Source organism: Polistes fuscatus, unplaced genomic scaffold (assembly GCF_010416935.1).
Source record: "Polistes fuscatus isolate 324 unplaced genomic scaffold, CU_Pfus_HIC Scaffold6, whole genome shotgun sequence".
Taxonomy (NCBI): Eukaryota; Metazoa; Arthropoda; class Insecta; order Hymenoptera; family Vespidae; genus Polistes; species Polistes fuscatus.
In genome coordinates this window covers 2372782-2384840 of record NW_025113140.1, presented here as the reverse complement: position 1 = coordinate 2384840, position 12059 = coordinate 2372782, and the positions used below count along the sequence as shown (strand labels likewise).

The 12059-nt window shown below is 31.2% G+C and overlaps 2 protein-coding genes across 7 annotated transcripts; one reads left to right on the top strand and one right to left on the bottom strand.

Moving 5' to 3' along the window:
• Nucleotides 1-15: 15 nt before the first annotated feature.
• LOC122523375 (exosome complex component RRP4-like) lies at nucleotides 16-7138 on the bottom strand. Of its 3 annotated transcripts, none has more exons than XM_043645072.1 (7): nucleotides 7051-7138; nucleotides 2529-2667; nucleotides 2208-2448; nucleotides 1689-2129; nucleotides 1006-1215; nucleotides 681-925; nucleotides 16-602 (listed from the first exon to the last, which is right to left on the bottom strand). In XM_043645072.1, the coding sequence occupies exons 2-7, from the start codon at nucleotides 2660-2662 to the stop codon at nucleotides 35-37; spliced, it is 1839 nt and encodes a 612-aa protein (XP_043501007.1). In that variant the 5' UTR covers nucleotides 2663-2667; nucleotides 7051-7138; the 3' UTR covers nucleotides 16-34. The 3 variants fall into 3 exon arrangements, with proteins under 3 accessions (XP_043501007.1, XP_043501006.1, XP_043501008.1); XM_043645071.1 differs by lacking the exon at nucleotides 7051-7138 and adding an exon at nucleotides 2795-2900; XM_043645073.1 differs by lacking the exons at nucleotides 16-602; nucleotides 681-925; nucleotides 1006-1215; nucleotides 7051-7138 and adding an exon at nucleotides 2795-2900 and having other exon boundaries at nucleotides 1593-2129.
• LOC122523372 (protein spire) lies at nucleotides 3037-11755 on the top strand. 4 transcript variants are annotated; one of them, XM_043645068.1, is made up of 16 exons: nucleotides 3037-3250; nucleotides 3643-3955; nucleotides 4046-4077; nucleotides 4174-4297; nucleotides 4439-4605; nucleotides 4974-5195; nucleotides 5397-5426; nucleotides 5819-6076; nucleotides 6205-6352; nucleotides 8033-8263; nucleotides 8853-8983; nucleotides 9080-9320; nucleotides 9623-9933; nucleotides 10020-10268; nucleotides 10352-10641; nucleotides 10744-11755. In XM_043645068.1, the coding sequence occupies exons 2-16, from the start codon at nucleotides 3652-3654 to the stop codon at nucleotides 10985-10987; spliced, it is 2982 nt and encodes a 993-aa protein (XP_043501003.1). In that variant the 5' UTR covers nucleotides 3037-3250; nucleotides 3643-3651; the 3' UTR covers nucleotides 10988-11755. The 4 variants fall into 4 exon arrangements, with proteins under 4 accessions (XP_043501003.1, XP_043501001.1, XP_043501002.1 ...); XM_043645066.1 differs by having other exon boundaries at nucleotides 8033-8296; XM_043645067.1 differs by having other exon boundaries at nucleotides 3037-3405; nucleotides 8033-8296.
• Nucleotides 11756-12059: the final 304 nt, after the last annotated feature.

The window sequence follows — 12059 nt, the reverse complement described above, 5'->3', positions numbered from 1 at the left end:
TTTCTATCTAATTTATTTTTACATTAGAAGCAAGCTATTTCTCAACACCATTTAAAATACTTAATTTCTGTTTAATTTCCAGAGCAAGTTTATATCCGAGTTCTGGTCTTCTATCTCTTCCTTCGACCATAGCTTTAACTTGACTTGAGTTCACTATTACTCCATTATTAGCTATTACATTTGATTTTGTTTTTTCGATATCAACTAGATCGACTCCACGGCTACAATCATCAATTAGAATAGTACGATAACCACTTGTCATTGCATCAACAGCAGTAGCACCTACACATACATCATATGCCAATCCACAGATGTATATGTCTGTAGTACCTATCTCTTGTAATTGAGAAGCTAATGTCGTTTCTGTTAATTTTTTATTATCCCAAAATACGGAATATGAATCTACTTCCGAATTAGTTCCCTTGTAAATTTTTATAGCATCTTTAACAATTTTTAAATCTTTATGAAGTTCAGCACCCCATGAATCCTGAACACAATGACGAGGCCATAACCTTTGCTTTATTGTAGGTGGTCCTTTAAATGTTACAGTGTCATATACTTTGATCGTTTCCTTAGTTATACCATTGCTTTCATCAATTTCCCTATAAAAAGAATAAGTAATATTACATATGAAGAATTTTTAATAAAATAATATATAAAGAATCTTATTAAAACGATACCTTAGAGATAAATTATCAATGAAGGACACATGATCTACAGGATGCCAATCAAGAGAATAAAATACAGCATCAAATTGCACTGTATCTAGTAGACGATTAATAGGTTCAACTACTTCTAAACCGTCATGTTGTGCAGCACAATGTTTAATGTTTAAAGATCCTGATATAAAGTCATTCTGCACATCCACAATGAGGAAAGCATTTTTTGGACGTGTGCACACTTTAATCCAAAGATTCCAGCATATCTGAATATATAATAATAAATTATTAAAATATTTCTTACTTACTTATGCATTTAGATATGTATAAACATATTTTTACACACTTCAAATTCTTCTTTATCTATCATTCCATCATGATTTAGATCAAAGATAGAATATATTTCTCGTAATTGTTCTTCTTCAAGCGTATAAATATTTCCAAGATTATTGCGAAATAGTGCACAGCATATAAGTTTAAATTCTGACAGAGATAGAAATCCATCTTCATCCTTGTCAAAGGCAGTAAAGCATGCATCCATGTTTGTCCACTTTGGCTACTCGTTTCCAAGTTATTTGTTTAATCAATACTTTAGCAATTTCTATGCAAACACCTTATAAAGAGCTATTTATCCGAAGTATAGTTATTAGTGAAATACTGCAGTATTGTATATATGCATTCTTTTACTAGTAATATAGGGAAGAGATTATTTATTATTGCTGTCGGCACTTTTTAAAGTAGTTACAATCAACAGAACAACCTTTATATCGTATCTACTTTTCCATATATCTTATTCACGATAATATAAATTATTCCTTATAAATTTTCATATAGATCAACAATTAAAATAAATTAATTTTGTATGTAAATGTAACATTTTATTTAAATATAATTTACATGTCTTTTTTATTATATTGAATATATAACAAAGAATTATTCTTTAATACGTTTTTATTAAATTTGTATAAGTCTTCGATGTGTAAGTAACGATATATCGACTATTGGTTCAGGTAGCAATAATTCGCTCACCTTATATTTCATAGATTCTTCATAAGCATATGTTATAGATGTGTCAGTTAATTTCATGTTACATTGTGCCAAAATTAAAACACAGTTCCGAAGGCGAGCACATACTTCACGATTTTCATGAGGTACTCTGGACAAGTCTTGCGTAAAACCACCTTCCGATTTATCACTGTCTTGTGTATTAGCACCAATCCATACATAGCCATTATTTCCCAATATTAAACTAGCTCCATTCTCTAAATTGTGAAAATGTGTTTTTTTCCTCTTTATAAGAGCAGGTGGTACTTTTAGCATTATCCCTTGAGACAATTTACCATACTTTAAAACTCTTGTATGTAATGATAGAGAACCATCTACGAAAATACTTTGTACTTCTGCACAAATAAGATCTCCTTCTTGTAAATAACGTCTCATTGTTTGCTCATCTTCAGTAGATCGTCTTCTCTGTAAAGATGATAAAATTTAGCGTACACTAGTAATATATATACAAATAATGTTTTATTCAAATAATACATTTCTTACCAATTCACCTCCAGGTAAATTTACACTGGATAGTAATAGAACAGAATCAAGTTTTGAATTTGTATCAACCTTCCAACGCTTTTGTTGTACTTCAGTTATACGTCCAACAACAACATCACCAATCTCACCCTGATAACGCGCTTTGAATGCTCGTATTGATATTAATTTATTAACTTTTTCTAAAACACCAGCAACTGAAGCTCTCAGTGTATTTTCATCATCAACATAAGTACCATGACCCCTAATAAAATTATATTAAATTTTTATAATACATATGTATGTCTGATGAACATGATTCATTATTTTATTATATTTTGTTACCTTAAAAAATTAGGTTGACTTGATATTTCTTCTCCAGGAGTATAAAATCGTGGTTGTATATTTTCACTTGTAACTGTACTCATATCTGCTCTATCTACTGCTAAACGGACAACAATACTCGGAATCTCATCCATTGTGCCTTTAATAAATTATTTATTAAAAATTATTATGAAATAATTTATATTTTCTCTATAAATAGACAATAACATTGCATTATTTAAAAATATGTAAATATATTATAGATACGAAATATATATTATACATACGAAAATAACGAAGACAAGAAGATAAAAAGGTTAAGTTATTATTCAGAAAATAATAAGAATCATGAAGAATTATAGAGAGCGTTTAACTCATAAATAGAAACGATACGGTATTATCTCATTCATTGGTTAATAATTTTTATGATTATCTCACGTGACCCTAATACATAATTAGCCCGTCAGATAGCGGTAGTGAAGCATTTATTACTTTTTAGCTTTCGTTTCATCTATCTTTGTCAACTTTGCTTAATGGTTTGATATCTCTGTAGTCAGTTCGTGTCATAATAGTTGATAGTGGAATACTGTTTAAAAAAAAGCGTAATAAGAAGTATCTCACCATTTTATAGAATATATTTAATTCTCTGACGACTAATAAATAGTACAATTATTTTATTAGTAATTCAATTTTTCTTCAATGGCTGTGTTTACGTATCAAACACGAACAATATTATAGTCGCTGTACGTACATAATTGTTTCATGCAATATCAAAATTTTAAACGTACAAATGTAAAGGTCATGTATTGCAGTGTACGGTTAAAACCATTACATTACTACTGTATAAACAAATTATTTCAATCAATGATGTTCGATTATTACATTTAATTGTTACAATGTAAGCATACAAATTGGACATGACAGAAAATTTATTATCTGATATGATTAATTTAAATTTAATGTTAAAATGGAGATTATTATTTTTCTTCTTAATATATTTTATATTAACTACAAAAAATATCAAAATACATATTCATTTGCTTAATAAAAAATTTGTTTTTAGTAGAATGAAATTTTATTTTTAATAAATTTTTAAATAATTATTTCTTATGTATATGTGTGTGTGTGATTTTAGAAATCAGAAATGACTACCGCAAAGACAAATTCAATATCAGGAGAGGAAAGTAGCGAGGCTTCAGATGAAGAAGTAAAATCAGAAATAGAAATGTCTAAAAAATCAAGTACATCTTTATGCAAACTTGATGAAAAAGGCCGATTAAATCTTCACAATATATTGTCATCCTTCAATGGTCCTGTCGGAGAAGAACAAGCATGGGCATTATGTTATCAGGCTGCTAAAACTTTGTCTTCTCTTCCACAAAATAAATGTTATAAGCTGTCTAAATTATCACAAATATTTCTTCACAAGGATGGTAATGTTGTTATAGGTATATACTATATTTTCTTATTCTTTTATCTTTTTAACTGTTAAAGTTGTTTTACAAATTTATTTCATTATTTCATTATTTCTCCCACAGATACAAAATGTTCAATTGTCTCTGAACGAAAAGTAAGTTATAGAAAACTTATCAATTTTAAGTATTAATTTTATATTACTTTTCTATAATATAATAAAAAAAAATAATATTATTTTCTAATTATATAGGCGGTTTATTATTTGGGGACTATAATTTTTAAAGCTCTTGATTTTGGCTCTAAGAAAGAAGAAGAGAGAACTTTACCCCCTGCTTTGGAAAAGCTTATTACACTAATGACAAATTCAGAGCAAGGTTGAATTACAGTTTATAATTCTATATATATCATAATTATGTTTCAAATAATAATTTATAATAGTAATTGCAACAAAGTATTTCTTATAAAATTCATATCATTATATAAGTTCTTATTTATGAATGGATTATTTTTAATAGATTCTAGAACTGATTGTGAGACAAATACAGAACGTTTGCAAGAAACAGATGATGAAGGTATCGAGAGAGATTCGGGAGAAATGGATATAGACGAATTCGCTATGGAAGAAACTAATTCCTCTTATGAAGGAAATTCATCTACATTCTCCTTGAAGCATGTTTTGAATGTAAGTTTAATATATTTCCTTAGATATAAAATAGATATTGTTACGTCCCTGTGTTGGTCAGAGATTGAAAGTAGCGAGATTAAGATTTTGTCCCTTTGTCGGATGACTGATATTTCGAAAGCGATAGTAAATACGAAATTTACAGAATTTTCTATTTGGTTTTCTATTTGAAGACGATACGACGCATATTTACAGAATATTAGTCGTCGGATCTTTTTTAGTTTCTATCTTGGATTTTATGACTATTGCTTTCGACGAAGAAAATATCGAGCTTAGGAAATAAAAAGAAAATGTCCTAGGACGTAATAATATATTTATAATTAAACCATTGTACTTGTGTAAAATAAATTTGAATTATTAACTTATAGTTATGTACTATACACATGGAGACTACAACCGAAGTAGCAGAAATGCATTATCGTGCTGTAATAAGAGCTTATGTAGCAGAGGCATTGGAATTATCTCAATTTTTAAGAAAAGTTGCAACAAACAAGCTTCACGATAGAGAAAAACCATCATCTACTACAGATAATGCAAAACACGGGTCGACATCATTACACGAGTTAGATAGATTTGGTTTCAATGACTGGGTAAGTTTTATAAAAAAAAACATAAGATAAATTCTTTATAATTATCTGTCAAATCTAACTTATCCTATGCTATTTATCCAACTGGCATAAAGTAAATATGTAAAAGAAAAAGACAATAAGTTGCATCGATGTATGCCAGTGTTTTTTGTTTTCAGCGATAAGATTTTTAACATCTATTCATTTGTGTGTCTGCTATTATAGACTGACATTAGGATTTGGAGAGCTATACAAGTACGTCATTAATGATAATTGTGTGCATAGTATAAACTGATAATGCTAGCATAATCATAATAAAAAAATTTTATGCATGTCGCATGATTAGATATATATATATATACATACATATATATACATATATATATACATAATGCATATAAACACACATTTGATAAACTATTTAAAACAGATTACATAAATAACTTTTATACTTTTGAAACTGTAATATAAAAATGATTAAGTATACATTTTCAAAGGTAACACGTGTTATATTTAAACACAAAATGGCATTTACAGGAATTCATTCGTTTCGTTGCGCGGTATTGATGCAACATATTTGTGTAAATTTTTATATATACACATATATGTAAAGTATCATTGAATTGTGGTATATAATATATTCACAGGCAAGATTTTGGGTTCAAGTTATAAGCGAGTTAAGGAAAGGTGTTAAATTGAAAAAAGTAGAAGCCAATTTACAATCCCGAGGACAAGGGCAGAGACGAGGTGCAGAATTTGAATTAACTCCTTACGAAATTTTAATGGATGATATTCGGGAACGAAGGTATCGTCTGAAAAAGACACCATCGCCGACACCTCATTCAAAGAAAGACGTTCACGCTATTATTCTTGAATTTATTCGAAGTCGACCGCCTTTGAAAAAGGTAAAAGGAAATTTTAATTGATTAAGAAACAACATTGCAAAATCATTGCAAGTATTGTTAGGAAATGTATATTTAAATAATCGAATATATATAAAAATTTTAATATTCGATATTTAAAATATTAACAGGCATCAGAGAGACAATTACCTCCTTTACGGAAAGAATGCACCCTACGAGAATTGCTGATGGAGAGTATAAAGAAACCCCCGAAGCCTTTACGATCATCACGTGAGAGACGGCAAACTCCTACGATTGAAGAAAGAATACGATCGAATGGTGAGTGTAAATATTTTATTGTTTATTCGATACATTTCGCTTTTAATGTTGAAAGACTTTGAACGTTGCGATACGTTAACAATTGACATCACTACACCTATGCACGTAAATAATAAACGTCATGAAGACATACTCAGCTTTATCCTATCTCATATATCTTATAATAAAAATACGTTAAGTGTTAATTATCATTGTATAAACGGTTGTAATACAAAAATTAGAGGAAGATTAAAGTATCGAGTGTACTGCAGCAGACACATGCACCTCTTTTATGAGGTCACGTATGCGCATTGATGTTGAATTCACTGACAGATCGTGCGGTATGCACGTGTGACGGGTACCTTACACGAGTATGTATGTTGTATATATATGCATGTTTATATATATAGATACAAACGGAAAGAAGTATATAAAAGATCGTGGCTCATGCGCAGCGAACGACGCGCGCATGTGTGAATGTGTACACGCTTGCACGATTATGGAAATGATTAGGCGGTTGCTTTAAAATCTAACGTAATCAAAAAGAAAGTATGCCAGATCAAACGTGGCATGTTTGTAGACGGTTTATATTCAATTTCGATGATCCTATAGATACCTACATAGATACTATATGTAATAGGGTATATATGGAGCAGCCCATGGGTGCTATTTAAAATGTTGTAGATGTGGTAGAGTAACTGCATCGTATTTTTGCTCACCTGTGGGGCTGCTTAGATCAGTATTACTCTGAATGAATCATGATTTGGGGCGCTGTTAGCTGGTTGGCTTGCTGGCTGGCTGGCTAGCTGACTAGCTGGCTAGCTAGCTAGCTGACTGACTGTTAAAAGGGAGAGACTCCGTCGACGATCAATAACCGAAAGTGTGCACCACCAGTGGAGAGAAAGAGAAAGAGATGACGAGGTGGCGACTGTGGCGGCTGAGACATTCACCAAGTCGCGATCGGAGCATAGTAGTAACACGAGATCACGATCGACGCTTACCTAACAGACGTTCCATAATCACCCTCTATTTTCACTCGCTTTCTAATCGACCAGAAGTAGTTAACTCTTCATTCTTTAGTTCCTCCCTCTTAGTTTTCGTTTTTCCACTTGTACGCTTAGAAAAAGGGGAGAATTCGTTCGCTCGTGAAAAAGTCTATCCGAACTCTCGACTTGGTTCGGAATAGGTCAAGCACGTCGTCGAAGATATATCCGTATAACAACGAGAGCACGTGCCTTTAACATTTTGTCCCTGCTGTGTCGAAGAGGGAACGTTCCAATTACCTTTCTTTCTTTTTTTCTTTTTTTTTGTAATTATTTGCAAAAGTCGATACGAATAAACAATACGTGCGGAACAGAACAAACATTTGATCGTTCGGACTGTGTATTTTGCAGAAGGGTCTCGCGATTATCTTTGGAAGATAAATATGAAACATGAACGAAATAATAATGGCGATATAATTGTACGTGCACGTATTGAGAAAATATTATTTATATTTTAATCAGTCAAGAAGATTTGTCTTCGCGAAATAATCGCGTTCCATAGGGTTGGATTTAAATATCAGTGATTTTGTTTTTTTTTTTTTTTTTAAAGTCGCGTAATAATCAAAGGAAATTTGAAATTATCCTAAATTCTAAATGATAATAAGGGATATATCAAAGAGAGAAAGAACTAGAGAAAGAGTGATGTTACTCGCTGTAGGTGGAGAATCGCGTAGAATAGTGCTAGGTGAAGTGCCACCGATTCAACCAGAACAGGAACAAGAACCTGCTCAGGATGTTGCGGCTCAATGGTTGCAGTCCGATGATCAGACCACGACGACGACGACGAGCACGACGAAAACCAGTCGGGTTACTTCTGGTCTTGCTCCAGTACCACAACCACGTCAAAGGATCGGAAAATTTGAGAATCGCGTGCCAGGAAATAGGAATCGTAAGTCGCGTAGAAGACGCATTACGACGACAGGTAATCATCACATCCCATCGCATTAAATAGAATCTGACGAAGTGCCACTTCAACATATAAGATATTATTCTTCGTTTCAACGTTTACGAAGAATTGCTGCTGCTGCTGCTGCTACTACTACTACTACTGCTGCTACTGCTGTTTATTATCTGATTTTCTCTAAAAGAGATTTTTATTCACAGGCGTGTATAATTGGGGTTTATTTTTTTTTTTGTCCAGACGTTTGATCGGTAATTTTCTTGCTAAATTTATTTCATTTAATTTTCGTGCTAAAAATTAAAAGTATTTCGATGTATTATATATAAATATATCCATGTTACACCATCTTTATTTATCCCTCAACGCCATTCGTCTTATTCGTACATATATACTTTCCAATTTTTAAAATTACGTGTTTATTATTATTTATGAATAATAAAAATTACGACGATAACATATAACGTGTCGCATCAGTCATATTTCATTAAGCTCTGACAAGCATACATCTATACTTCTGACGCTTCTTGCTCCTAATTGCATTAAAGAGTAACTTAAGATTGAAAAATTAAATTTACAGAACAGACATCCGACATTAATAACATGAAAGAAAATGGGTCGCCGACCGTACCGAAACCTGCTCGTAGAGATTCCGATAGTTTGAATACCAGACGTACTAGAAAAATAATTCCCGTTGATTTCGATTTGAAGGTGGGCTGTATTTAAAGTTTTCTTGCTTTTTTTTTTGTAGAAATAATTTGAAACGATTTTCAATTAAAATATAAAATATTTGGGCATTATATATAGCTCGATGCGGAAGACGAAGACGATGAAGATTATAACGATGAATTAAATGTAACAAGATTCGAGGAAGAAGACGAGACCTATGATTATCCATTTGAAAATCGTGATATTCCAAATGATAATAAAGATCATGATCATGAGAGAGACGACGAAGATGTGGATTCAGCGAATCCTTGGAAAAAAACTGGTGGTCTTCGGCTTACGAAAAACGAGTATCACCGTTTCTGCGATACTCAACTGGAATGTAATGATATCCGTATATAATTTATTTCCAAGAGAAAATCTTTTTATATAACAATTAACCGCATGTATAATTTTACACTTTAACCTTTAATGCATGAAAGATTATTTAATTGACCTTTGTTATATTATTCATTAAAGTTAAATGTTTTGGTTCTAAACGCGTTAAAATAAATAATTTGTTTAAAAATATTTATATATATGTATAATATAAAAATCGATAAATACGCGCATCACATATGCAGAAGCACGCGAAAATATTAAAATATTATAAATAATCATGTGATATTGTCTTTTAATTCACAGCATACGATCTTGCAACTCAGTGTCCTTCTAGAAGAGCTTCTGCAAGAAAACATGCAGCCAGGCGTAATATAGGTCTTATATCTTTTACTGGGACAACATCTCTTCCGCATTCAAGACCTCAAAGTCGACAACATGCAAATATAACAGGATCTACTTTGAGTCAAGGGACTAGTCCAAATATTAGTCTTAATCCAAGTCCAAGTCTTAGTCCTCAGCCTAGAGCGAGACAACCTCGAAGATCGAATACGGTTGTTGAAGGAAAAGATAGTACCGAGGATCGAAACGTTGATTGGCAAGAAGATAATACACAGGTACAAAATTCATGAAAATTATGAACAAAAATTTCGTAGAAATAGAAAAATGATACTATTTGAATGTTAATTACTATTTTGTTCAGAAATCTTCCTTGGGTGATATGTTCTTTGACGAAAGACTTTCATTAACGTTAGAAGAAATCGTACATATTCGAAGCGTATTGACTAAAGCCGAATTGGAATCGCTGCCTGTCGAGGGTCAAGTGAAAGAAGATGTCGAAAAAAGACGCGTTTGTTTCTTGTGTCTGAAAACAAGATTTGGTTTATTAGGGCCATGGGGTCAACGTTGTCGTCTTTGCGAAAGAACAGTTTGCGTTAAATGTTATTCCAAAGTTCGTAATATATATCTCGAAATTATTTTTTTGTTTAAAAAAAATCTCTTTATTTTAATTGTAATTATTAATAATAATTGTAGATGCGGATTCCAACTGAACATTTTGCTCATGTACCAGTGGTATTATTATCTCCTGGTTTATTGTTATCGCCGTCATCTTCAGAACCAGATACAAGTGGAAAAAATTCTTGGTTAAGAGGTACAGGAGCAGTTGGTTCGGCCCCAGCTTCACCAGCTTCTAGGCGTAAAGATTCTGCATTACGAAGTATAACACCCTCCTCGACTCCTGCCACTACACCTCTTTCGGCCATAACACCAACCTCGATTCCTTTATCTAATTCTCGGCGAGACATTGATACTGCAGAGAAAAGGTATAGCTCACACGATATATATATCACTATATATATGCATGCATGTATATATATACTTTCGCTCGATTTATAAGTCTTCTCAATATAATAATGTATTTATAGAAATTATAAAGGAAGTGGTAGTCCAGCAACTACCACATCTACGAAAGCATTTTCAACATTTGCTAGTCCAAATTCCGAACAACGTTTGGCGGCAGAACGATTAAGAGGGTCTGCTATGGTTGTCTGCCATGATTGCCGCATCATGGTGATACAAATTATTAAAAGTTCTAGGACAACTCGGGCTACGATACGCAACAATGTTATTTCTCGTCTTACTTTAAGTCTTTCGCCTGCATATGTTTAAAATATTTTTACTGAGCTAAAATCCAAAAAAATATTCCAAAGCTCAGTTAAAAAAAAAAAAAAAAAAGACAACCCTGCAGTTCTTCTAATAATGGAAGATAGATAATCCTAAAGACAAAAAATCAATATAAGATATTGTAAGAGATGACCTGTAGATTATAGATTCTTTTTTCTTGTACAATATCACTGTTGATCTTCCACAGATACATTCCAAGTGGTAACTAAGCACAGTTTCAAATCTGTGATTACATCTTTGGCATAAACAAAGAATAAAGCAGGGGATGTATATAAATCTTAAAATGTATTGTTAAATGAGTTTAAATTATATGAGTAACATTATTTTCTTACATTTATTTCAGCTTGCGCTAAGCGTAATTATATTAAATTTTACAAGAAACAACTATTCATATAATATATTGCACATACCTTCATTAGGAACATTAAAAATGACAATTTATTATATTTGAATTAGCAATATTTTCATACATTTTTAGTCCTTATATACAAGAATTACTAATGCATACAAAGCATTTTCTATTGCTTGCCCGATCAAATGAAATTTCATTCTAATATATTGATTATGTTATTTAAATAAGAATCCAATAATTTTTCTGCCCTGCTGCATAAATAACACTAAAAATCTATATTATTAGGAAATTAAAAATCATATATTGTATAGAAAAGAAAATATTATATTATAAAAGAGTTATCAATTCATCAATACAATTACAGTTCAACAAATTAATCTAATAAATCAGAATAACAGTAATATTTGGTATAGTATATAAATATATATTAATGCTTGAGCATAAATTGTTAATGCATGCAATTTAAAAGATATATATTGTAGAGTGCCACTTTATGTTTGCTTACAAAGCTATTGTCCTATTTTGTACTTATGTAATAATTTATTTTTTTTATTCCAGTACCTGAAAGATTATTAAATTTAAGTTTATGTTACTAGTACAGAATTTATATTTTATTTATCATACAATATCACTTTATTTAATAATATGTATACAATATTAATTATATCGATTCAGCCTAAATATCTTTTTACGACATATAAAAAA